Raw genomic sequence first — 27,058 nt, forward strand, 5'->3', positions numbered from 1 at the left:
GAGATATAATCAGACAGCTTTTAGACTGTCAAGAATGTGTCAAGACATATTCAGACATTATTAAGAATGTCAAGAATATGTCAAGACATATTCAGACATTATTAAGAATGTCAAGAATATGTCAAGACTGATCGAGACAAATTTAAGACAATAAAGAATTGGTCGAGACTATTCAAGACTATTATCAGATGATACAGCAAGGGTCGAGAAATTTTAAGACAATGTTAATACTGTCAAGACACTTGTCAAGAAAAATCAAGAACCTTATTAGACAAATTCATGCTATGTTAAGAATTTTTTATAATAATTCAGACAAGGAAAGCATGTCGAGTAAAAATTCATGCAAATTCAGACAAAAATTAGTCTTTTCAGACTTTTAGGGTTTTGTAGTGCTGGTATTTAAATATATCAGACTGGTCAACCCTTTTGTGATTGTGATCGTATATATTATATAGTGTTGCTTTCAATTTTTCCTCACAACTCTGTTGAAGTAGTATTCATGGCAAATGCATATCCCTGCTACTGAAGTGACGTAGTGTATGAAAATGCACATGCGTATCGTACCAGTTCAGATAAGTAAACGCAATACGATAGAGGTGGAAATAATGTTTATGGTCAGAAATGTAAATTTGATATAGGTTCAAGTTTGAAGTTTGTTTTGTTCATTTGTTTAAGTCAATTACGGTATGTTTTAAAAAATATATTAAACTTAGTCTTGATTCTTTTTCCCTTTTCTTTTGCAGATAAGGATAGGAAACATTCATAGAGGGATTTTGTATCGCCTAGAGTGTTTTCAAATAAGTTTTGTGGAAAACGTATAATAGTGTATTATATGTCAATACTTGCAATTTGACAAACTACAGACAATGAAATGCTATGAATTAATAAAATATTACATGGCAATTTACCTCAATATATTTTGACAAATACATGTATTTTTACAGAATGCTTCGAGAACACTGTTTGCCAGATAAATTCTCTTTGCATTTCATCACTTCAACGTGTTCAAAGAAATCTGGACCCATTTGCTTTTTCTGCCTGATAAAACAAGAACCAGCGATAATTACCTGAATTATCTTAATTTATTTCAGATAGAGATTGTACTCATAATAAAACCGTTTACCCTGATCATTATAGTGGTGCAATGGAAAGGTGTCCAGTGGAATTGGGAAAAAACATTACACCATATCTGAAAGCCCTCTATGGATTGATTGCAGTAATTTTACTATTGAATCTGCTGATAGCAATCTACAGGTAAGATTGAAAACAGTTGATATTGATATACAGGGTCTCTTGGTATTATATTCGTTTAATAGAATAATTTCGACAGTTTTGTTTTATATTTGTTTTAAAAAAACAAATTCTCTCAGCGGTTAAATGCTTTACTATGTAACTCACTGAACTAATGTTACACATACTTATTCATGTTATTATATTAACTAACTTGACAGTCATATCAAATCAAATTATCTATATAACTCTTTTTCAATATGCAATGATTGTGAACAACTTGTCGTAAATCATGTGTATACAGTATGATGTTGATAATGAACGAATAATTTCAGTGATACATATAAAAAAGTGAATGATGAATGTAAGTTCCATTGGTCGCAGATTCAGACTGATTTCCTTGAAGAATATAGCATAGAGACAATTTTCCCGATACATTTACAGCTTCTTGCATTGCCTTTTTGTCTTGTTCACTTCATTATGTGGTGTGCCAAGTATTGTTGCTTCAAAATAAGAGATCGAAGAATGAATAAAATCCAACATGGCGATCACCATGACAGTTCATATTATTACGAGAGTGAAAGGGACAAGTTGAAGAAAAATCCAATGTTTGTACGAGGTAAACACGTAAATGAGTGCAGATATTATTAAGTTCATAGATCTTCATACTGTATAAATTTGTTAAAAGAAAAAAATAATGTTAATGTCCATACCCATCCATATGGACACAGAAAGTACAAAAATTATATGAAGAAATATGGCATTTCCAATTTCAAGAAAAGTCAGACATGGAAATTGATATTGTGTTCACTAAAGATGACACTATATGGAACGAGGACAGATCTTAATCAGATTGGCTATTAAGTTTTGTTTTGCAATTGTAAAAGAGTAATTAATATGTTTTATTTTTAGTATTATTTAGATATAACATAAACATGTTAAGTTTTTATTAAATTGATTATAGTCAAGTTTCTGAAATTATGTAAAGATTTGCATCCGTTGATTCACAAGTTCATAGATTATATTTATTTCTGTAGATTGTCTCTTTTTATATTAAGTAATGTTGTAAATATCTAATATATTATGATAAATACGAGGAGTAAGATATTTTGGTTAAACAGGAGAATACCAACGACCTAAAATATAAAATAAAACAATTAACGAAAAACAAATATTACAGACATGAACCAACGACAAACACTGAACTACAGGCTCCTGACTCTGGACAGTCACATAAAGAATGTGGCAGGGTTAAACATGTTTGTGAGTGTTCAATCTCGCCATTAACTGGGACAGTGTTACAGCACAACATAAGACCATACTATAAAAATCTGTTGAAAAGGAGTTAACTCATCAGATCGACACAAAGCAGAATAGTTTCGAACAAACACACAAACAGACGTAGCAGGATATTTATACATCCCTAAAAAACACACAAATTACAGATCTGAGAGTACTCTCAGTTACTGACAGCTAGTTCAAATTAAACTCCAATGCCCGTTTTTCAACTACTGACCAAGATTGAAGAAGTTTGACCTACTGATAAACTAGTTTACTCCATCCACAAAGTCATACGTTTGTCTCTATTCAGTAACATTATCAATGGTTGTCTCATGTCATAGTTATTAGTAGATACTCATCAGTGACGCTCGAATCTACAAAAAAGTTAAAAAGGCCAAATAAAGTACGAAGTTAAAGAGCATTGAGGACCAAACTTCCCAAAAGTTTTACCAAATACAGCTAAGGTAATCTATTCCTGAAGTAGAACAGCCTTAATATTTTAAAAATTCAAAGTTTTGTAAACAGTTAATTTATAATTATGACCACATCAAGGATAATTCATGTCAACACAGAAATGCTGACTACTGGGCTGATGATATCCTCGGGGAATAAAAACTCCACCAGCAGTGGCATCGACCCACTGGTTGGTTTTATTATTTAGATAATTTGGTGTCTGTACGGATTATTACAATTTATGTTTTATTTACTCATAACTATTATATACTCGGGTTATTTTAGAGGTTGTCATTTGATTTAGACATTCGTTATTTTTTCAAGTCAGTATGTTACCATTTTGTATTTTTGATTAGTTATCTCATTGACGTATACCCAAATAAAGGCAACAGCAGTACCGCTGTTCGAAAGTCATAAATTGATTGAGACAAAAACAAATCCGGGTTACAAACCAAAACCGAGGGAAACACATCAAATATAAGAGGAAAACAACGAAACAACAGAAACACTGAAGTGAAAAAAAAAAAAAAAACCCAAAATACTCTTTTAATATGCCATGAATATGTGTTTACGTCTGAGACCTTTGTCTTACATACAGTCGAACCTTAAACTCAAAACCATTACGTAAAACAAGTAATGTAAAGAAGTTCATTTTCTTTTACCCTAGTGTTTTTGTACAACGCAGACTATGATCTGAAACTAAAATCAACAGAAGAAGCGGAGAGAATTGGAGCGGTTAGGTCAAAAGGGTAATAAGTTTTATACAATATTTCTGTACATTAAAATTAAGCACTGTTTATTAACAATTCTACGTTATCTAGCATCTTTTTTAAAAGCTGTTTTACTGTAGGCCTATACTAATATAAAGGCAGGCTCCCACTCCTCATTATGGAAGTTTTTCGCGATCATTGAAGAGGGTCAGTATTTCCTTTCTAAAGCCTTTGGCTTAAAGACGTGTGATTTAAATTTGTTTTCAAATATGTTACGTCTTACGATTTAAGTTAGCAGGCCAATTTTCGGACTCCTGGAATTTGAAAGAAAGTATAACATTTCTAGAAATATGTTCTTCTAATTTTTACAAGACATAATCAAGTCATAGATCAGTGTTTTTATTTTTTTTTTTCTAATTTTTTTATAATCTTTACTTTACGCCTTTACACATTCTGTATGTCAGAAAACGCGTAAAATCTGCCAATAGGCGTCATTTTGAAATCATGGAGTTAATATTTCGACATGAGAAAAATCCGTACTCAAACAGATATTTTGCAAGAAGATATTGTGATTTTATACAAAGATGTTGTTTAGGGGAAATCTGAAATGTTCTGATGAGGCTGTTGCTATTCTAACATTTTACGAAAAATTTGAGTAAAATGGTTATTTTATGTCATAAAATTGAGAATGGAAATGTGGAATATGTCAAAGAGACAACAACCCGACCAAAGAGCAGACAACAGCCGAAGGCCACCAATGGGTCTTCAACGCAGCGAGAAAACCCCGCATCCTGAGGTGGTCCTCAGATGGCTCCTAAATAAAATGTGTACTATTTCAGTGAAAATGGACGTCACACTAAACTCCAAAACATATAAATGAACTAAAATTAAAAAAACATACAAGACTAACAAAGGCCAGAGGCTCTTGGCTTGGGACAGGCGCAATAATGCGGCGGGGTTAAACATGTTTTGTGAGATCTCAACCCTCCCCCTTTACCGCTAGCTAATGTAGAATAAAGAAACACATAGCAATACGTACAGTAAAACTCATTCAAAAGAAGTCCAATGTCAGAATAGGTAGCAAAAGAAAAATAAGCAAAATGACAATGATACATAAATTAACAAAGGACTACTAGCAGTTACTGACATGCCAGCTCCAGACCTCAATTAAACTGATTGAAAGATTATGTCTTCATCATATGAAAATCAAGTACAATCCCTCCCGTAAGGGGTTTAGTATCATACTATCATACAATATATGAGACGAACATAACCCGTATCATGCCAATAACTGGTTTTAGAATAAATGTGTTTATTTCCGATGCAAAGACCCTATGAGTGAATCAATATTAATACCAAAATATGCAATCCTTAATGACTTGACAACAGTATCGTAACTATGTCCTTTCCGAATAAGTCTGTTTAAAGGTTTGGTTAGCTTTTGAGGTGAATGCCGACATTTTTTGCTTTGTAAAGTATATTACCATGAAATATTGAATGTATATATTTATGACATCACAAAATACATTCCTGTATTTACGCGACGTACTATATTGTCGTATTTACTTAACAAAAATCATAACTTTTAACAATTAAAGAATTTTCCTGTATGTTTTCAATTTCAGTGTTATATAATAGTTCGAATCACACTTCCGTTGCATTACAAATTAAATTTTATGTCTCCGTTTAAGACATCGTACCGACATACGATCATACTTTTTTGTTTTGTTAATGTTTTGTTTAATTTGTTTTTGAAGGTGGTAGAATCTGAAACTGTTTATATCAATGTTAAGTATAACTAAAATCAATAAAAAGATAGAAAAACATATGCAATAAAGGTTGTGGTCGCGACTACTGGAATACATTCAAATATATTTATTAAAAGCGGTATTTTCTTTCTTCAGCATAAGACACTATAATCAACTGAAATACACATGTGAAGTGAATATTATTCTTGTCCATCCCCTTTCTTCAAGACGTTGCGCACTTATGATATTCATCCGCGCCCTTTTTTATTCTACTACGAAAGTATAATTGATATTATATCTTCTTGGTTGATACACATTCATCACGGGTCAAGTTCCTCCTGAATTTCTCTGTTCCATTCCACATAAAGTAAACATATATTCTCGAATATCGCACATTTTTCAAATGTTGTCTAACGGGTACTTAAACATGTTAAATATTAATGTCATTTTTTTTCTTCGAATAGTATTCACGCATTGAAATATTTCTATAAGACGTAACGTTTTAATGAATATGATGAAAACTTGTTAAAACTGCCTATATTGGATATTAAAATGGGACCATCTCAGAGAAGAGTAATGACTCGCAACAACTCTGTACCAAATAGAATGACATCGAAATAATATAACAGCCACCAATAATATTTCATTATTACCAAGCAGATCTTTCGGATGGTGAATAATCAACGTGGAAAAAGTTAACATAGATATGCATACCTTTTTCCTTCAGAATTTGATTTATATTGTGAAAGTATGGGCTTCGGCGAAGCTAGTCTTTTTAACTTTCAAAGGAGAACTCACATTTTGGGTTCATTGGCACTCTAAATTCACCTCAATATTTTATGATATCATTACTAAACACTTTGAGACCTTCAGACAATGTGAAAATTAACAAAGCCTTGATGACACAAGGTTACTGTGGCGTCAATCAAGTGACGTCAAACCACGTTTTTAAGTCTTCTCTAAAATTTTGTTAAAACAACATAAAAAATATAAGATAAATGCTGTAAATATTGAAATATCATTTTAGACGACCGTTGTACTCTATATCTTTGTCAAAGCACATTCGAGTCAAATAGTCAGAAGTTTGCTTTTTTGTCTTTCTACAGACTTTAATGTCGTTTTATAGCTGAACAACTGCAATGTTTTATTAAAGTTAACAGGCTCGACGTTTTAGTCTGATAGGAGAGAAAGTCGAACAATATTTGATTTTAGAATCAATTTGGCTGCAAATATTTACCCTCTCATCACAATATTATCTTGAGTGTCATTTAGTATACAAATTATGCAGATGAATATCAGCAATCCCAGTTGAATGATATTCATATTGTACATCATAAAAATCCTTTCAATAAACTTCAATTATTTAGTTTATTAAATTTAAATGTGATTGCATTTTTGAGGATTAATAATTTTTCATATTATGTAAATATCAGTATAATTATTATCTCCATTATCATTTGGTTTATCAATCAGTCAATTTATTATTATCGTTATGGTTTGTCCTAATTAGTCGAATAATTGAACGACTAACAGATTTATTTTTTTGTTTGAATATAATAGGAAAATTGAGATCACAGATGAAGATAAAATAACGGTATTTAATATTTAATGGAACATAACTGAGATAATTGTGTACTTAATGTAACATAGCATTGCTAAGCGAAAATCTTTTCTTGAACATACAAAGCTTGGCAACAATCAAAATTAAATAAAACATTACATTAAATAAACCCAATGTGACATCGATTAAAATAGACAATGTTGCACTGACCAATCCCATCAGACGGAAAACGAGTGATTGTAATATGAAAAAAAAAATTAAACCCATCAGCATGATCAGTAAAACAAATGATGACTATATATATATATATATATATATATATATATATATATATATATATATATATATATATATATATTGCGGTTTTTATCCGACGCAATCATAGGTTTGAACGTTGTTCTCAATTTAGACTTGTTTATATTTTTTCGTTTGGGCTTGTATTATATTTGCCTTCGGGTTTATATGATCCGTTCATCCTATTTTGACTCCTCAAAATTCAGGAGTCTATCCTAAATTGAGGTAAATTGTATGACTTTCCAAATACCGTTTCGATTCCTAACATCACTGAAGAGACATTAATTGTCGAAATCCGGATATGGTGTACAAAAACCTTTGCACCTTTTGTTTGCGGTATACCATCTTTTCCGCAAGTTTATTGTTTTCTGTTTAGTATCAAATTTATAATTAAGATCCATTTATTACATCGGTGATCCGTTTATTTGGCAATCGCCAATGGCAGTCAGCAGGGTTTAAGAACATTTGTTGTTCGACCTGTTAGTCAAATGCGTTTTGTTAAAATATACTTTTTCACTTTTTGGTCTTTTGGAAAATGTTGTTTGTGCTGTATTTAGACCCCTCTAACAAGAAATTTGTTTTGCATGCACACGTATAAAAATTGCGATTTTTATCGGACGCAATCATGGGTTTGAACGTTGTTTTCAATTAAGACTTGTTTATATTTTTTCGTTTGGGCTTGAATTATATTTGACTTCGGGTTTATATGATCCGTTCATCCTATTTTGACTCCTCAAAGTTCAAGAGTCTATCCTAAATTGAGGTAAATTGTATGGCTTTCTAAATACCGTTTCGATTCCTTACATCACTAAAGAGACATTAATTGTCGAAATCCGGATATGGTGTACAAAAACCTTTGCAACTTTTGTTTGCGGTATACCATCTTTTCCGCAAGTTTATTGTTTTCTGTTTAGTATTAAATTTATAATTAAGATCCATTTATTACATCGGTGATCCGTTTATTTGGCAATCGCCAATGGCAGTCAGCAGGGTTTAAGAACATTTGTTGTTCGACCTGTTAGTCAAATGCGTTTTGTTAAAATATACTTTTTCACTTTTTTGGTCTTTTGGAAAATGTTGTTTGTGCTGTATTTAGACCCCTCATGCAATTGCGGTTTTTATCCGACGCAATCATAGGTTTAAACGTTGTTTTCAATTAAGACTTGTATATATTTATATATATATATATATATACATATATGTTACAGTGAGTTTGTATAATCAGGGGGTATGTAGAATCCCTGTTTTTTCAGTGATTCTGTATAATCACTAAACTCATAAGTGGTTATATATAATCCATGAAATTGACCAGTGATTTTACATAATAACTGTACATTTTAAGAATTATTTTACAAATTCCCTTGAAAGTTTTCAGGGATTATCAATTATACATGTTATACAAAGATTCTCTGTTTTGGTAAAAATAAATCAAATACAGACAAACAAATAACCTCTTTTTGGTTTAAGTGGACAGTTTGCATTCCCTGTACATTTATCAAATCTCATTAAAGTAATTTTTTTTCTGGTGATATTCTATTTAACTGTGCATGTTTGCTCACATTAACTCATAAACAAATAAGGTTAAAGAATTTCAGTGATGTTTTTGGCTGTTGTTATCTCAGTTAAAAGAAACCTATGTAGTTTTCATAAAAACTCATGCCAAAAAGTTTTATTACCCTCAGGACAGGTGTGGTTTTCAGGTAAAAGAAAAACTATTTTTAACAAAAATTTAAGATTAAATAATTTAAGTATCTCGATTTAATAAATCGGATAGTTATGTTAGGATGTAAAAATCTGTTTTATATATCTTTACTTTACTGTAGCTGTTGTAATGTCAGTTAAACAGAAAGTAAATTAAACAGTTAAAATTTTAAACAATAGAGGTTATTTGGTCAAGTATGGTTCAGACTGGTCGAGTATTGTTCCGACCTGTGGTCGAGTATGGTTCAGACTGAAAAAGAACTGGTCAATTATTGGTCGGGTACAGGTCGAGAATGGGTAAAGACTGTATTATACTGGTCGAGTAATAGTTTAGACTATTTTCAATGGAAAATATAAGGGTCAAGTACAAATTTGTCGAGTTAAAATCAGTACAGTCGAGTATAAATATAGGCCATTTCAGACTTTTACTGGTTTGTAGTGGTACAAAGTCAGGAATATGACAGTTTTTTTCCATTCGTTTGATGTGTTTGGTCTATTGATTTTGCGATTTGATAAAGGACTTTCCGTTTTGAGTTTTCCTCGGAATTCGGTATTTTTGTTATTTTACTTTTTTTTTATATCATATACAATTCCATAAATACCTTAAGTAGATGTTTTCGTCACGTTGATTGACGTGACGTAATAAATATTAAGCATGTGATAAAGCTACCGTCACTGATATCGATACACATACAATTTACCTGTATTTACTACTAAGTATATAACAAATTCAGGTATTGCCACTTGATGTTAAACAATTATCAACCAATCAATTGTTTGTGTGAAGCAGAAACTTATCTTAAATAATGTAGATTAAATTCACTAGGTAAGCTTTGTTTATATGTAACCCTACAGGCAATTATCATATGGCGGGATCAAATTCAAATTCAAAATGTAATCATGCTAATGAGATAGCAGCTGATAAGATGAATCCAAATACTGTAATGAGGTTTGCCTAATGGATGATAATTAGTCGATAAAATATTAGTCTATTACCAAAAAGGACTCATTTCAGTAAATAAATATGTATTCAAATCTATGTGTGTTAGTAAGCAGCATCAAACGTACTATAATAAGACAGATAATGCCTACTTAAAATTTTCCTGATGCTGATTGGTTGAATTGTTAGTTTGAAACCTAAACAGGAACTGTCGTCTGTATGCTACTATGATTGTATCTATTCAGAAAGTCTATGTATTGCTTGAAATGTTGTGCATTGCTTGAATTCTCAAAATGAAGAAATAATATAAGGACAATATAGACTGAAAGGTCAATTAATGTAGCAGCAACATGTATATTATTTGATACAGTAACTATAAAATTACGTATCTTTTTATTGTTTCTTTCATTGTTCCCGAAAAAGGAAATCACAGTGCATATTACAAAATATTAAATTTCCTTCTAGTCGTTCAAAGCATAATGCAGTTACTTGGACATAAAAGAAAAGTTTTCTAATTTGTATATTAAAAAAGTTCTTAAAAATGCTTTAAAATTTCACCTTTTATTGGTTTATTTATTATTATTTAGTATTCATTTGTTTGCATGTGAATTATATATCTTGATATAAGTTACCTTAGCATGTGTTTCCTTGATATATGACATTTCTTACAAGGAAGTAATTGAACCAATGTTTCCAAGTGGTAAAGTCAGTCCTTCAACATTTTACGGACGCCGTCACGAGTTGGTTGACCGTTATGAAATATCTGTCTCACAGATGATCACGTGTATATTCCACCATATCGTCCTCCTTTCCTGTTTCGTCAATTGTGACATCATAGAAGGAGAATTATCACTAAGTTTGTACTTGCATGAGGACACGATGGGTGCCATATATGTAGCAGGAACTGCTAACCTTTCCGAAGTAACTAATTTTAGTCATTGTTTTTTGTTGGGTTCGTGTTGCCCAGTCCTTAATGTCCTATGTAGTGTTTGTGGACTTGTTTGTATTCTCATTGTGTATCGTTGTTTGCCTTGCTATTGTGAAGTATCTTCATGATATCCATGTATAAATTATGAGGTTTGAATGACCTCTTGGTTTGTGTTCACTCTTTGTTATCAGAACTTCGTTTCATTTTATATGTATGCATTAACAATAGTTATATACAGAAATTATATCAAGATGTCTTATTACAAGGAATATTGCAAAACGTTATTTAAATATATTTACGAAAATGATTTTTCAACATACTGGTAAAGGTGAAGTTTACGTAATTGTTCGCCTCTAATGGAATTTGGGTTAAAACATTGGCGTCGTTAGTTACTCAAATTATCTCCCTTACTCTAGGAAAGACAAAATAGACACATCACCGAGAAATGACTTCGTGTAGATTATCACGAGTCCAAACATGCATGCAACTCCGATCATCCAACAAACATTGCATCGGGATTTGCCATGAAGCTAAGGAAAAAGGCAAGCGCTCGAGACTTTCTGTCAACGGGACAAAATCAAACTCGATCAATAACTCTGAATATATGAACTGTAAAACTCAGTACGAAACAAGCATGACAAAAACAAAATACGGACAACTGTTTAATTTAGTAAAGATGAAAGTATTATGATGATTGATATTGACTTTTGGAGCCCTCAATCAAGACATCATTAACGGCGCCGAAATTTTTAATTTTTTTTGCTAAAGATGAAACTTCAAGAGGATATAGCTTAAAAACTAGCACGGTTGCTAAGGACTCTCTTTGCATCAATTGATTCGTCGTTCATATCAAATTATGTTTCAATTTTTTTTTAAATCAATTGGACTAACAAAATAGAATATCTTGATCATGTAAACATTCTTGCCAAATTTTATGATTTTCCCAATGTAGTCTATGTTTTTTTCGCATATCAGGTTGTTAATTTCAACAGCTCGCAACTCAAAAACGGAAACGGTTATCTCCTTTTTATATTTTATTTTCTGTTGTATTCTACCAGCAGAATGCATATGTGAAATTTAAACAAATCATGTGGAGTAGGTAATTACGTACACTTCGCCTTAAGCTGCAAATTAACATATCGAGGAACCCTATTTTGTTTAGTTGTACCACCTGGGGTAGATGTTCACACTAATTAATACAATAGATAGTTTACTATTGATGTAACAAACATTGTAATACTTTTTTATGTCCCCCACGTAGAAACTTCAGAATCAGATAGACGTTATGAACAGAGAGTTTAAAGACCAGTATAAAAGAAGTGACGAGGTAACAATAAGAATGCATTAGACATGTAAAATATTCAAAAATTGTTATTTATTTAGTATAAAAGAAATTATTATGCATGGCTTAATGTTTAATCTTAATATAAATTGATAAGGATGTATATATATTTCATTACTTGTCATTTCATTTAGTTATGACTTCTTAATATCTAAGGTAATTAATTTAAGCTCATAAATTATTTGTTATAATGTATATTATAATGTAAATTTAAGTTTTTTTTTGCAATTGAAAAATTGAAACAACATTTAATGAATTTCACACGTTTGGAGCATTTTTAAGAATTTATCTTCATCAGGAACAATCAAAGCCGAACATTTGAATATGTGAAAGGACTGAAACAGTTGAAGACTTAAAAAATGACATAAAATAATAATTTAATGTCAATTTTGGCGACAATTATCATAAAACATCAATAAATAGAAACTAAAAAGAAGCAACACAAGTGTAAGTGTCATGTTGTCAGTTCTCGTGACAATTATGGTCCCTTAAAACTGCGAAGTTATGGTAAAATTTACTCACAATAAGTTTGAATTACAATGAAAAGGTTTATTGAACTATCACTTTTTCTTTGATATATGATATCTTCTAATATGGAAGCCATTGAACCAAGGGTTCCAAGTTGTAAAAGTCAAAATCATCCCTTCAAAGTTTGACGGACGCCATCACTAGTTGGTTGACCATCATGCAATATCTTTCTCACATTTACAGATGACTTCGGGTATATTCCACAATATCGTCCCCCTTTATTCTTTTCCTCGAATGTGACTTATCATCGGGTGTGTACTTGCATAAGCATCACCATGTATGCAACACATGTAGCAGAAACTGCTTACCCTATCGAAGAACCTGGTTTCAGTCCGTTTTTATTGTATGGCTGTTGTTGATCAGTGTTTAATTTCATATATAGTACTGTGTAGCCTTGTTCGTCGTTTCATCCATTTTCATAATTTGCCATGGCATTGTCAAGTATCTTCAACTTATGAGTTTTGAATGATCTGTTGGTATATTTTGACTCTCTTGTATCAGAGCTTCGATTCCCCATACATTTATTCATTAGAAATACTAATATACAGAAATAACATCAGGATGTCTTATCACATGGCATATTGTGATACTTTATTCTAATATGACGCGCTTCTTTCACTTTGTAAACAACAGCGTGATAAAATTCTCGATATATCTATACTTAGCGCAGATTCAGAGATTACATATTGATGGCTGTTACTATTTACCTCCCACGTAAATCCACATGTATCGCAACCTATGTGCAAACACTATGTCGATTTCGTTGTGTTCAAATTGTAATTGAAAAAGAAACTACAGGACCGTTATTCCTATTCTAATGCATAATAAAAAGAATTAATGCACAAAAGCTTTCTAAATGTATAAAATCAAAATAAAATAAAATTCCGCGAAATTTCGTGAATGATCTTGGCGCCGAAGTTAACCTCATGTCATAACATGACGTCATACGAATGAAAACTCTCAAGTTGAAGGTTTTCCTTTACGTATACGCCCTAATTTCGGATAATATCGCATTAATATAGTTTGAGGTAGGTCTTGTCTCATTTTCTATTCTATTGAATTATTTAAACATTTGTAGATTTCAGCAAGTCAACATGGCGGCACACTTCTTAGTTACGACATGTCAGCTGTGGATTTGACAGTAAATATTACCCAACGAACAAAAAATGTCTGGGTTAAGAATTATAAGGATTGAACATATTTTTTCTACTGGTTATTTAAGAAATAATTCCAGAAAGACTTAGATTTATTTGAAATGTTTAGCTTTTGTCTTACAGGGGGTAAATTAGAACAGCTATACCCACGGTAATCTTAACATCGCATCAGTTTTTAAAATTACCGTATTTGTCCTATTAGAATCGAAATAATTCATGGAAGCCATAGATTTGTTGGACATTTACACATGGCCTGGGCCGTGATATTTGTTAATTTTATCCCTCGCTAACGCTCAGGATAAAATTCGAATATCACGGCCCAAGCCATGTGTAAATGTCCAACAAATCTATGGCTTCCATGAAGTATTTCTTAACTTAAATATATTTAAGAAAATAATAAATACAATAAATAGTTTAGTATCGCTGTAACAAGAAATTATACTACTTTTTATGTCTCTCACGTAGAAACTTCAAAATCAAATAGACAGAAAATTTAAAGACCAGCATAAAAGAAATGACGAGGTAACAGTTAGATTTCATTAGATATTCAATAGTTGTTCGGTCTTTTAGTAAAGACGAAATTGTAATGTGTGGCTTGATTTGGAATCTTATTATAAAATGACTATTTTATTTTCAGTTCTCTTACGTGCTATTGGGTTTTATTCTACGTTTGTTTCATTTAGTTATAAAAATTGTTACGATACTTAATTTTGTTTAACTTTCTATTGAAGATGTTATAGCTTTTTGCTTGATATTCTTACATTTACAGAAATACTTGGATATGATGGTTTCGGTCGTTTAGAGATTGAATTATTTGATATATGTCCATATTTTGTCGAGAACTGTCCGTCTAGAATAAATCCAATAGACGAAATGGAACATGCTTGAGATATGAGAGTCATTCAATTTGTTCGTATGCAATTTTACTCCAAAAAAACCCGGTGTTCTTTCCTCAAAATTTAACAGATACACTATAAAAAACAAAATTACAACCGGACATTTTACATACCGTGTTAAATATGCGACCGTCCAATCGATGGACTGATGAGTCGGTGGCCGCACTCGTAACACCTTTAACACACACAGTCCAGAGATTTCAGTTAAAAACGCTACAGATTTTCTTACATCGAACAATATTTTAGATCACTAAAAGATAATGCATCGGTCCGTCATATGGCAATACCTAGCATTTCAAGTACCATGTGATTTTATGTTAAAAAAATTATACAAAAACTCAACACCAAATTTTATAAAAAAGAAAACCAAAGTAATTTTATTGGAGGTATTTTCTTGCATATGTATAATACAAATGTTATTACATTTTATGTAAAAGATGTTGAAGATGATTAAAGAAAATATGCAGATAAACCGTGAAAATATGAAGATAAACCACAAAAATATGAAAGAGATAAAATCTATGGTTTGTAATTTTTTCGTATGAGCAAACACGCATACAAAGGGTAACACTAGATAACTATTTGTTATTTATGTAGCTGGACTATTGTTTTACATTTCTTTCTATGACGTAGTTTAGTTTCATATGTTGTGTTCTTATTTCTAACTGTTTGTTTTTCCTTTACAGCAACATTTGTCTTGTTCGGTAACCTTTGTTTGGTAGATGTGTGTATACATTACGCAGTCGTTAAGAATGACAACTATTTTGAACTATAATTGTTGGCCACAAAATCTGGAAAATCCTTTACCAAGCCAGGAATATGACATTTGTTTTCCTCTCATTCTGTTGGTTGAAAATGTTTTAGTTTGTTAGTTCTTAGACTCCCATTTTTGAATTTGCCTTGCAGTTTGGTATTTTTGTTTCTTGTTTTTGACGTTGCTAAAGATGCACATGTGAACTTTTCTTCCCCAATATCATCTTCTAGTATATCATCTGACTTAAAAGTAAAAGGGGCACAGATTGAGACATCCTATGATAAATGTCATTATATATTTTACACACGGTTTTATTCAATTTTCAAATTTTTTGAATTTAAGAATAGCAGCATAAATAACATTGACATATAGCCTCAGTTTGACTATAATATATTCTCTTTACAAGGGTAAATTACCACGTAGATGGTAGATACATATATTTTTGTGAATTTGTTCCTCATATATAATTTGACTAATGTAACTGTATGTGTCACTTGCGTTCAATTTGGACAATTGTCTGATATCACACTAACATAAGCAATGTCATCTCTGCACTAAGATGACTAAAAAGTTATGATATTCACTTACGAAAAAAATAAACATTTCCTTGATCATGTTAAAATGATTGACTCAGTGTACTATGTTTAGTCTACAAACACCCACGGGTCAGAACAACCGGTCTTTTACGAAAGTTTTCAAATGTAAAAAAATTACTTAATTTTCATAAACAATATTGAAACTGTTGTAAAGTTACCACCATGAAGAAATTGATTTTTTCGTAAAATTGACAATTAAAATTTTCAAAACTTTCAATACACTCAATGATATTCTTTTTTGAATAGTACACATTAAACATGCTACTTATTCAAATGACGCTAGTCAATCACATTCTTTAACAGAAACTATTCTTTAATATAATCTTAATAGTAAAAAATACTTTTTTCTAGAATAATATTAAATGAAAGGCATCAATTTATTGCTACAGATAAAGGCAGAGTTCAAGAGCAACACGGAACAAGAAGGCCATCCTGCATCAACTCAATTGTAAAAGTGAGATATTGTTATCCTTTATGATAATGAACCGCGCGTATGTAACATTTACAATCCACTATACATTATACATCGTTTTACATCCCTAGATTCAGCCGTTGATAAAAAACATCGTACGTCAAAAGATATATTTTATATAGATTAGGAAGCCAATAGATCTAAGGTTGTTTATATTACAGATAATGTTTTGCCGATAATGTCATAACAGCTTTAAGTTAATAATTTTATTATTATTTATTTTAGAAATGCTTTAAATGGTTGCTTTCGATTTTTTTTCATAATTGATTTATAAAACTTGGAATTTGAGATACAAACTTTATAAATGCATTTTCTAAGTTAAAATCAGTTAGAGGTTTTGCATTATATATTTGATATAACCATCTAACGACAGCTTTTATCATTCTTATTGAATAAAAATAGCATGGTAAACCAGATTATGGTTTAACAATAATGTGTTCTCAAATCAAAAGGCAACATTGAATCAACATTTTAAGTACTTTTAAGGATTTACGGGATAAAGGTTTTGATTTTCATTTGAATATCATAAAGTATTTGTAAATGTTAGCATTCAAATACATGTTATTATTAAAAAAGACATTTCATTTACCTAAATATAATCGTGAATAAAAAGAATTGAAATGGGGAGTGTGTCAAAGAGACAATAACCCGACCAAAGAACAGCCCAAAGCCATGAATGGGTCTTCAACACAGCCAGAAAATCTCGCACCCGGAGGCTGGCTTCAGCTATCCCCTTAACATAAATGTGTACTAGTTCAGTGACAATGGACGTCACACTAAACTCCAAAACATATAAATGAACTAAAATTTAAAAAAAAAACAAGACTAACAAAGGCCAGAGGCTCCTTACTTAGGGCAGGCGCAAAAATGCGGCGGGGTTAAACATGTTTTGTGATATCTCAGCCCTCACCTCTAGCCAATGTAGAATAAACAAACACACGGGAATACGCACAGTAAAACCCGGCTTTAAAGATATCAAATTCCGATGTCAGAACAGGTAACAGAAGAAACTTTGCAAAATGACAATGATACATAAAGTAACAAAGAAATACTAGCCGTTACCTAACAGTAACTGACAGGCCAGCTCCAGACTTCAATTAAACTGATTGAAAGATCATGTCTTCATCATATGAAAATCAAGCAAAATCCCTCCCGTTAGGTGTTTAGTATCATACCATCATAAAATATATGAGAAGGACATAATCCGTATCATGCAAACAACTGGTTTTAGAATAAATGTGTTTATTTCCGTTGCAAAGACCCTATGAGTGAATTAATAATAATTCCAAAAAATGCCATCTTTAACGACCTGACAACAGTATCGTAACTATATCCCTTCTGAATAAATCTGTTTAAAGGGTTGGTTAGCTTTTGAGGTGAATGACGACCTGTTTGTGCTTAATATAGAGTATTACTATAAAAGATTGTATGTGAAATACCTGAACGCATAAGATGTCTGCATGTTGATTTATAATTACGATTGATATCCTTGCACCGATGAAATATTAAGTCAATGTTTTGACTAGTTTGTGATTTCAAACACCCTGGTGTAATACTTTTTCAGTATAACAGAAATTTCTTTCGTTAAAATCAAATACGTTGTTACATGAACAACGAATAGAACAAGTTGAGATATATAAACACTTACATCTGATTTATCACTTAGGGAAATGATAATGATCAAGCTGAATCTAAATGACCAAACTATATACATTAGAGGGAGATTTGAACTTTTGAGTGTTTCATCTGAAAATAAGTATTTTTGCCATTAATGCATTCGTTGATTTTATACACTATCGTGACTATCTGATATATATGTAATTGATTCTTTAACACACAATCGTTTTCTAAAATCTTAAAATGGTATTATGGCCAAATAAAAATAAAAAATCAAAAGTATGATTGTTAGTCATTCTCAATCGATATTACACGAGTTCAGGTTATATTGTTTTCGAATATTAAAACTGTTTAAAAGGGAGCAAAACACTCACACATACAATTACAAACATAATAATCTTTTCATTTGGTGATATCTAAGACACAATCCAGAATCAATGATTTGATGTACAGTATTTTACCAATGAGAATCAATAACCACGTGTCAAAGAAGGACAAACAACACTTCGATCAACAGACAAAAAAACGACGAACAAAAGTTTATAAAGCCTCACTCAGAAAAAGGAGGTTTAGCGACACGAAATACATCACTAACAGAAAGGAAATCAAATGTTGCGGAAAAGTCAAAACTAGTAACATTCGTCGTGATACATCTGTTAAATCAGTCAGCAGTGTTATCATATAGTAACTGATTGGTCTTGTTTGACTCTTTTAATAAATCATCGGTACGTGTAAAAACAAAATCCTGTCCTTATTGGTGACAAAATGTTACATATTTAGATATATATAATCTTTCAAGACAAAGAATAGATGGAGATCGTTACATAAATACAGGAACGGTAAATATATTGAAACTCAAAACTTCAAAATGAATACTAATAAATCAACAACACATAAAAAAAGCACTGGCAACACAAACTATCTTAATAAAATAATGGGTGAAAAAATAACGGAAAAAATTAAGGGTTATGAAAAATAGTAAGTTAGATAAAAACATACTCACAGGTTAGAAAGGAAAAAAGAAAACAAAGAACGAGTAATACAAACCTCTACAAAATCGGTTGTAAAACTAGATTCTTGGAAAGGTGTAAATGCACCACAAAACCGCACCCGTTGTATTGCTCATGATCAGAAAATGCAAGTCTTTGAAACATTACATTTGATGATGTTTTAAATGAGACATATATTCCGTAATCGTTAACCAAGTAACAAAATATTAAGGTGTCTATAATTTGTTTAAAGAGAGGACTTCGGCTCTACCATGAATAAATACTGGTTTAATTTCTTAAAGAATGAAAAGAAAATGGCATTTCCCTTTACATTCACCTTCCTTTATATAGGTTAAGTGTTCTCGCTGAAAACTTAAAACGTTTTAACTAACTTGATCGCATCTATCTTATTCAACTTGAAACACTGCATATCCCAGATACATCTATATCTTCTTTATATTTTTGTTTCCGTCTATAAATTGACAATAGCGATTAATTGACAACTTAACTTTTCCACTAAAGTGATACTACATGTTTCCATTGGTGCCCTTTTCATCTCCTGGTAGCAACATTCTATCATCATTAACATAAGGATACCATTTTAGAATGAAAACGGGGAATATGTCAAAAAGACAACAAACCGACCAAAGAGCAGTACACAGCCCAAGGCCACCAAGGAGTGTTCCACACAGCGAAAAAATCACGCACCCGGAAACGGGTGGCAGCTGGCCCTTTAAGTAGTATTTATCTCCTAGTTAATATGACATTGCAGAGTGTGCGTCTCCCACAATGGTTTTCTTCATTCAAGATTTTAGTTTATAATATCAATAAAAAGAAAGTGATGTAAACCAATTAAAAATGATTAAAAATAACAATAGGATAAGATACAGTCTTCAACAAAAGACAGTTGTCGATAAGAACAGGAAGCTATTGAACTAGTTGTTCAAATGTTGAAGAAGAATTCATGCCTTTGGAATGTTTAGGTCATTTTGATTTTGTTGATCATTTGAGAATATCTGTGTCATAGATTGTTACGAATATGCTCCTTTTGTCGTTGCCAAAATATCCCGTCTTCTTTGTTTTTTAAGTGACATCACCGAATGTGATTCATCACCTATTTTGTAATTTCCAAGATCAAAACGAAAGTTCCGCGGGTTGGGCAGGAAATGCCCATCCTTATTGAAGGTCTGAGTTCGTACCCGGTGATAAAGGGATTTGTTTTATTGAAACTTTAATTTTATGCATATAATTTTTTTTTTTTATTTGTGTGTGTTTAGTCGTTTTTTGTTTTTGTTCATTGAATGGTCAGTTGTTAGTTTTTATTATTGATTGCTAAATTGGTACATTCTTTCTGTTTTATAAGTTGTCAATTTACTTGCAAATATACACATGATCGTAAATGCAACCTGTAAATATTATATTAACTATTAAGTCTATTAACCAAGCGCTAGTTCTGTTAGAAATGTGGAGAAACTTTAATTATTTCAGTTTAAAAATTCTGATGAATTAAATGTAAAGTATTCTTAATAAGATCTCGTGGAGTATTTGATAGTCACATGATTTCAACGTAAATATAGCGTTAGTTTTCTCGATTGAATAGTTTCATATTTTTGATGTCGGTGCATTTTATAATCGACTATACGGTAAGGATGTTTCTCATTGTTGAAGGCCGAACAGTTGCCTATAATTGCTTACATCATTGCTCATTGTTGGATAGTTGTCTCATTGGCAATTATACCTCATCTCCTTATTTTTTCAGAAAAATTTAATTATTTCTTTTTGATTGAATTCCAAAAAAGATATGAAAAACGTACTTCGATTACCCATGATTCCCTCTTTATAAATACGGTTATGGTATATAAACATGATAAAGTGTCAATCTATATTTCTATTATCATACAACTTGTTGAAATGTTACTAATTAAAACACAAAGATTTTATTGTGTCGGGCTTTGTCTTCGAAAACAATATCATATTTGTCAAGCCATGCACTATTGTTTAAAAGTGATTGGAACAGTGTGATCTTTAAAGTACCAATCAACAAAGTTTACTTTCTATAAAAATGAAAAAAGATGTCTAAAAGTTATACAATATAATAATATTATAATAATTATGATAATGATGGATATTGCAAATGCATATTTTTCTGTAGAATATGCAGCTGTAGAATAGATGATTACAAAGAAGAAAAGAAAAGAAAAGTAGTTCAGACATTATTTCAAGATATATTTTACATGATCAATTTATATGTATATTATGTATATAGATATGTATTTGTATTCCTATTTTGAAAGTATTTTAAATCATGTGTATAACATTTAAATGATTTTTGTACAATAAACTATTCATTTTTCAATTTTATTAAATTTTTTTTTATGGGAGAGGGGGATATTTGATGCTTTGATTTGTTTGTTTGTTTGTTTTGGCGGGGTGCTGTAGTGTAGGTGGGTTGTTAATTTTCCTCGTTTTTTTTTTAAGTTTTGTGATTGTTTTGTTTTAAATACTGTGATATCAAGTGCCTAATTATTCAATGTATTTTTATTATAGGGATGTCAACGAGTACTCGAGTATTCGAGTATCGGTCGGTAGTTCCAAGTATCGAATACCAAAACGATACTCGACTAATCGGTTTCCTGTTAGAATGTTGCTGTGATCTTTATATGAAATTGATCTTCTTGAGAACCTCTTTCTGAAAATTAAAAAGGAATCACTGATTAATCATACTAATAAATAAAATACATTTTGTTTCTAATGCCTCAGAAAATACGTGGGCTATATAATACATAGGCTAACACTTTAAACTCTACATTTCGTAGACATTCCGCCACATCGGTACCGTCGTAGCAAATATTTTCGTCTGCAAGACTATAAATTACAAAGTTGCAAAATCGACTGTCCCCAGTTAATAGTTGACAAGAAAAAATTTCCAACTAAAATAAATTCGTTGAATCCTATGGTGACCCTCGGTGAATAGTTAAACTTCTTTTCCTTACGCCTTTGTAAACATTGAATGTGTTTTCTTAGCGATTAACAAATACTTTTTTATATGGTTTTTCCTTATTATAATTTTTAAAAAAGGTGTTGAATTAAATTGATTAGATTATTATTTTTTACTTAATTAGTACTTGTAGGTAATTAGCTAATGATTATGGTGTGTTATTCTTTGTCCAAGTTACTTACGTTGCTGGTTTTTTGTTCTTTGAACAACAAACCACAGAATATTAAGTACATATTTTTGTGTTTCTGTGTTGTTTATATATTCCATGAGCGAATACTCGAGTAGCAGTAGATAAAACCAACGAGTACTTGTTTAGTAAGTGTTAACCGAGTTGACATCCCTAATTTATACACATAATTTAATTTGTTTTGATAGTTATTTTACTTAATATCTATAGATGAAATAACTTTGGATTATTTGTTGTTTTTCATTAGCTTGTTTAAGATTTGTAATAACATGTAAGTTTACATGAATGTATTAATTGTATATGTTCAAAACTATGAAATGTATAGTAAGTTTAGAAAGATGAAGAGGATCGTTTTTCCAGAGATGTTTTTCATGTTGATTTTGTTTGTCATTACCAATAGATGCCTTGTGAATGTTGTATATTTCATGCATTAATAAACTGTTGATGCTATTAATTTTTCAAGAATTTCTTTAAACATTTCATAAAATCTGTGGTTACAAACGGTCAAGATTCTGTTAAGATTATAATTTCCGAAAAACTCAATAGAAAATTAAACAAAACATAATAACATTAACGATTAAACATAAAAATGACATATTGCACCAAGTGTCAACCTGACGCCCCTAGTGCTGCATAAAAAAGTGAAATGATAATATATTTAAAGAATGTTAATGTATGAAACTTATAAATTGTTGTTTTCATTTTTTACAGCTCTGGGTCGATACCTCTGCTGGTGGACTATCATTCCCCGAAGGTATCGTCAGCTCAGTAGTCAGTACTTTGGTACTGACATGATTTATAACCAAACCTGTCCGTTCATAAATTTTGAAAATATTAAAAAATATTAAAAGTAAGGTTTCATCTCCCTCAGGAAAATTTTTACCTTAGATGGATTTGGCTTTTTTATGTCTTTTTGGTAATATAGCTCTTCAACTGTTTAGGTTCGTCAGCATCCTTGGCTTTCAATTATTTGACTTTGAGCGTTCCTGATGAAGGTAAATCCAGAAAAGTGCTTCGGACGCATGAATTTATAACGTGTTTTTTAATCGTTTCATACTAGAACACACTGCTAAAATATATGTGGTTTGGGCAATTGTTTATAGGATATTTGAACCTAAATGACTGAATAAAACAAACAATAATTTTGTACAATAATTAGTGCATTCATAAAGTCTTTATATTAGCATATTTACAATGATAAACTCCTACACTTATTTACCTTAAAAAAATATATGAGTATATAAAACATTTTTTAGGTAATTTTTTGTAACTTGTTTATACAGAAACAACAATTCGAAACTAGAAAGTTAATTTCACCATGTCTTTTAGCTATATTTTAAGAGTGACTTTTAAATTTAAAGACATTTAAATTGTTTACATAAGGTTGCAAAACCTTGCACACAAACACAGATTGTAAAGATTTAATAATAATTGACACCGCCTTATTGTTTAAAGAAAATTACCCAAAAGGACTGCATGAGTTAATTTAATCTACAATCTCAATTAGATTTGATTAAAATCTTTTATAAATATACAATTTGTATGGGAGTATATTTCGGTCATCTGTTGAAATGATGTCAATCTAAATGTAGATTATGTTTTCAGCACGACAATTATCCATTCAATTCTTGATTTGCAATTATTTGTTAATATTGTTCTGTAGTACGTATAAATAAAGATAGTACTTATGTTAGATACAAGTGTTATAATAACATTAAAATAGACAAATATATAGAAGTAAATATAATAGAAACAATGGTTCGATGAATTAGCGGACGTTAATTAACATAATTAATGTGACCTTAAACAATACAAATACTCCAGTCCAGCTGATTCGTGCATATTTTTAGAAAATTGTGGGTTTCATGATAAAAGCAGGAAACTTTGCACAATAGTTGATATATTTGATAGTCAATCTAAGCTATGGACCCACTCTGAAAAATCCAATATGGCGGCAATTTTCAAGATGTCTACTAATCAGTCTAAATTTCACTACCATGTCTAATTAAAAGCAAATAATATTCAAACCAAATCTTATCAAAACATATAAAATGTAATCCAATGTTTCTAGTAAGTCATGACGTTATATTAGATTTAAAAAAAAATTTCAAAATGGCGGTAAATTTCAAAATGGCCGCCAAAAAGTGAAAATGAACAAAACTATGACAACGCTTGGCTTATATTCTATCGAATTGCATTTTCCAGTTCATACAACATAATAGGGATTGTATTTCCATGATACATGGATGCTGCTTGCAAGATAATTTAATCAAAGATCCTATAAATGGAAACATTCGAACGTTTTCAGGACGCGATCAGGATTTGTTTGACCTTTAGGTATCATCTTAGTAACAAATGATAATTAATATGTTTTACTTCTCCTTGCCACAATCCTTTCTTTTTCCTCGATTGTGGTAACATCAAGATGATCAAGAAAAAAGACTTACGACCAAATTTCTACTTGCAAACGGTAATCATGGTAGCATCATGATAACTTCCCGTTGGCCAGAAACTAGACACCCTTCTGCATGGAATACCTACGAATACCCCTAGTTTTCATGAAAAGGGACTTGTGTTGTTTGTGCTTTCAATGTTGTGTTATTGCTCTTTATTGTTCAATGTCTGTGTTGTCAAACAGGGAACGTCTTGTTTATCATCGTTCAGGCATGGGAAACCTTATTTTATTTTAAACGTTCACATTCGGTCAAGATTTGTATAATTTACATGTACCAATGGGTTTTACATGTTTTAGATTTTGTGATTCTAAGGGTTAGAAAGGGAGATATTTATCAATCCCCGATTATATGATATATGCTCAATTACTGGTTATGACTCGCGTATCTCTTTAAACAAGAGCACCTAGGCAAGTCTCACTTGTTGAACAGGAACTGCTGACCCTTCTTGAGAGCCTGAAATCATCCCTGGCTTTTAATTGGGTTGGTGTTGCTCAAGTTTTAGATTTTTATTTAGTGATATCTTGACTGCTGTTAGTCCTTTTTGCGTTTTATATCCATTTTCATCTCTGGTTATGTTTTACTAATGATTTGTTAGTGCCTACGTATCTTCTCCACATTTTTTATCATTTAAACAACAAAATATTTTCAATGCAGTGTTCAAAATGTTTCTTAAGGACAGCCCCTTTAGTCTTTAAATAACACAATTGTCCTCGAGCATATTTATCTACCGTGACATTCGTTATATTTCTGCCAACCACATTTTATTAGCTCTTTAAAATGCTGATACCTTTGTGATAAGTGTCCATATGGCATATGCCCTTCAAAGTCACTCGAAGTAGCACTCTGTGTAAAAGGGCGAAACATTTCCCGCCTGAAGCTTTCACATGCTTTGAGAATGTTATGTGTTTGCTTTTAAAACGTTTCTGATGTAGAACATGATGTGGTATACCTGATCACGTTAAATTATTTTAAAGGTGGACGGAAACTTGTAAATTACTATCATGGCCATTTCTAGACAAGACACCATTAAATGCTGTAGTGTTGCGATATTTATCGTCAAACAGATTGCCCACCTTCTCCTTTTACAAGTTTATAATTCTACGCATGGCTTAATCTACATTTCCATTTTCAAATTACATTTGCAACACTCAAACTGTATAGTTAAATGACATAATATAGCGCACGGGTACTGGAAGCCATAATTTGGAAAGAAAAATGCAACGAATCAATGAATAACCGGTATAAGGAAATCTTTATGCACCCATCTTGCGCATTCTCTTAATGATCGCACATCAACATGTCCAGTTTAATTTTTAATGTTACAGACCAGTTGGGGTTAAGTGGACTCTCAATTTCCATCTTGTTACTCCATTCTTTGAATGTTACACTGTTCTCGTCAGGGTCTCGGTCATCAGGAAAAATTATGTCAGGATCTTTGCATTAAAATGAGATTTACACCTACTGTAACCTCATGGATATGTTTTGATGCATGAAAGACTCTAAAAAAGAATCTGCTGTCCACAAAATACTTTGTTTTCTTGATTGAGCACTTGTTAAACCACGGTTTTCTAACCAATCACATAAGATTCTCAACGATAAAATTTCAATATGAAGACCTTAAACAAAAACATTCTTTTTTCTGCTGAAATATGTTTGCTGGGTTCCACTGTTTCGCTTTTGCAAAAGCTAAAAAAAACCGATTGTTCGACAAGTGATAATTGATACATGTCTCGGAACAATAACACATTGTTGAAATGTATTCATGGAATGTCGAATGGTTGTGGTAGATTTGATTTCGTCCTGAAACATTGGTCAATGCGGACTAATATATAAAAGCGGAAGACCATTTGTTTTTGCTCTATATTTGTGGACTGATGTCCAGACATATTGTTTTCATTATCATTTGCTTTAAGCCATCTGTGTTATCTTTTTGTTAACTTATCTATACCATGTAAGGATGGAGTTGCACAATTGGCTAATTGTACCAGGTTGGCCTATGTGTATTTCTGGTTATAAAATTGACAGAGTGTCCATAAAACGGCAATTATAAGATGTAAGTATGAAATGCATGGTTATATATTAAGGATATACATTGTATCTTATGCAATAATACGAACAGTTGTCCTGGCGCATAATATATAGGTGAAAAGACCAGAGATTATAAGGGAAATGCATATATTACAAATCATAAGGTTATGACGAATTTGCCGTAGTTAAACTTAC

The 27,058-nt window shown here is 31.3% G+C and overlaps 1 protein-coding gene across 34 annotated transcripts in view; it reads left to right on the plus strand.

The window, feature by feature from the left end:
• The window catches only part of LOC127712112 (uncharacterized), a 468,529-nt gene that overhangs the window by 150,503 nt on the left and 290,968 nt on the right, over positions 1 to 27,058 (plus strand). For 12 of the 34 annotated variants that reach the window (XM_052218343.1, XM_052218345.1, XM_052218347.1 and 9 more), the window contains 9 exons: positions 1,092 to 1,254; positions 1,566 to 1,849; positions 3,632 to 3,713; positions 6,983 to 7,016; positions 12,108 to 12,173; positions 14,336 to 14,392; positions 15,204 to 15,290; positions 16,506 to 16,607; positions 21,347 to 24,070. The exons of 4 other annotated variants lie outside the window; for them this stretch is intronic. In XM_052218343.1, the coding sequence (XP_052074303.1) occupies positions 1,092 to 1,254; positions 1,566 to 1,849; positions 3,632 to 3,713; positions 6,983 to 7,016; positions 12,108 to 12,173; positions 14,336 to 14,392; positions 15,204 to 15,290; positions 16,506 to 16,568 (836 nt within the window). In that variant the 3' untranslated portion in view covers positions 16,569 to 16,607; positions 21,347 to 24,070. Of the gene's footprint in view, positions 1 to 1,091; positions 1,255 to 1,565; positions 1,850 to 3,631; positions 3,714 to 6,982; positions 7,017 to 12,107; positions 12,174 to 14,335; positions 14,393 to 15,203; positions 15,291 to 16,505; positions 16,608 to 21,346; positions 24,071 to 27,058 lie in introns of those variants that run through there. 18 more of the 34 variants (XR_007986947.1, XM_052218366.1, XR_007986949.1 and 15 more) reach the window with 15 other exon arrangements.

The sequence above is a fragment of the Mytilus californianus genome, unplaced genomic scaffold, assembly GCF_021869535.1.
Source record: "Mytilus californianus isolate M0D057914Y unplaced genomic scaffold, xbMytCali1.0.p SCAF_8, whole genome shotgun sequence".
NCBI classification, from domain to species: Eukaryota; Metazoa; Mollusca; class Bivalvia; order Mytilida; family Mytilidae; genus Mytilus; species Mytilus californianus.